Genomic DNA, 1,232 nt, shown 5'->3' with positions numbered 1-1,232 from the left:
TACATTATAAAGAAGTAAGATTAATTTCATATGTATAAAAGCTTGTGTACACAACTACATTAACACTATATTGATCAAACAATTATAGGTATAGCTAATTCCATATATTAGTGTATATTTAGATAAAACTATTAGTAAGATATCTGTTTTCATATATATTTTATTATTTCATATAGTTGTTGTTACTTTATTTCGGATTTTAATTTTGCAATATATACTTTTGTAAAGTATCTTATTTTTATTTGCATACTTAATTATGTTATTTATGTGCAGTGTCTGTCGCAGAAACATCATTACTAGAAAAGAGACTTTGCGAAATATTTGATGTATTTGATACTGCAAAAACTGGTGAGATAGATGTTAGAGATTTGGGAACTATTATTAGGGCATTAGGATGTGTTATTACCGAAGCAGAATTGCAAGAAATACAAGTTCAAGTAGAAGATGTAGTAAAAAATTGTGTACCATTAGATAGGTTTCTAGAGTACATGTGCAATGTTATTAATGAACGCAAGTAAGTTGCTCATGAAGCTCAGCTTCATTAAAAGATAAGAACAATATGACGTTTATATCTATGCATATTTTTTATTTTTACATTAAATTTGATAATGTATAATTGTTTGCTTTCACCTAGATTTAAACCAGCAGAACCAGAAGATTTGTTAAAAGCATTCCAATTATTAGATCCTGAAAATCGAGGATATATTATGCACGATGATTTAGAAAAAGCAATGATGGAAATTGGAGAACCACTTTCAAAAGCAGAAATAAACAATATGATGTCAATTGCATGTGATTCAGAAACAAAAAGAATCAATTATGAACATTACATCAACTTACTTCTTGTATGTCTTAATATTTTTTCACTTGTATAGTTAGGTTTTATTGCACAGTAATTATCATAAAAATTAATTAAAGTTAGGTATAGAATGTTTCTGTACACCACTTATAGGTGAAAATACCTGATGAACTTAATGTCTATTCCATTGTTGATGCAATGGATGCTGCTAAATTAGAAGCTATGCCTAAGAAACGTAGATTGGAAAGTCTTCTCATGGAATATCAAACATGACATTCATTTGACACTAATTTAAAATACATTGCTTTAATTGAAAATATAATTTATCAAAAAAAAAAATACAATTAATGCAGAAAACGTGTTAGTATTAAAATGGTTTTAAAAAAATTACAAATATTTATTATAAATTTAAAAAAATGAATTATTTGTATAG

At 26.1% G+C, this 1,232-nt stretch overlaps 1 protein-coding gene across 1 annotated transcript in view; it reads left to right on the top strand.

Moving 5' to 3' along the window:
• LOC108570511 (EF-hand calcium-binding domain-containing protein 2-like) overlaps window positions 1-1,072 on the top strand; it is a 1,308-nt gene extending 236 nt beyond the window's left edge. The window contains exons 2-4 of the mRNA XM_017932383.1: window positions 274-514; window positions 635-845; window positions 953-1,072. Coding sequence (XP_017787872.1) covers window positions 274-514; window positions 635-845; window positions 953-1,072 — 572 coding nt within the window. The remainder of the gene's footprint in view (window positions 1-273; window positions 515-634; window positions 846-952) is intronic.
• Window positions 1,073-1,232: the final 160 nt, after the last annotated feature.

The sequence above is a fragment of the Habropoda laboriosa genome, unplaced genomic scaffold (genome assembly GCF_001263275.1).
Source record: "Habropoda laboriosa isolate 0110345459 unplaced genomic scaffold, ASM126327v1 scaffold61, whole genome shotgun sequence".
Lineage (NCBI taxonomy): Eukaryota > Metazoa > Arthropoda > Insecta > Hymenoptera > Apidae > Habropoda > Habropoda laboriosa.
Note: the sequence above shows the minus strand (reverse complement) of the source record. Positions and strands in the feature narration are given on the sequence as shown.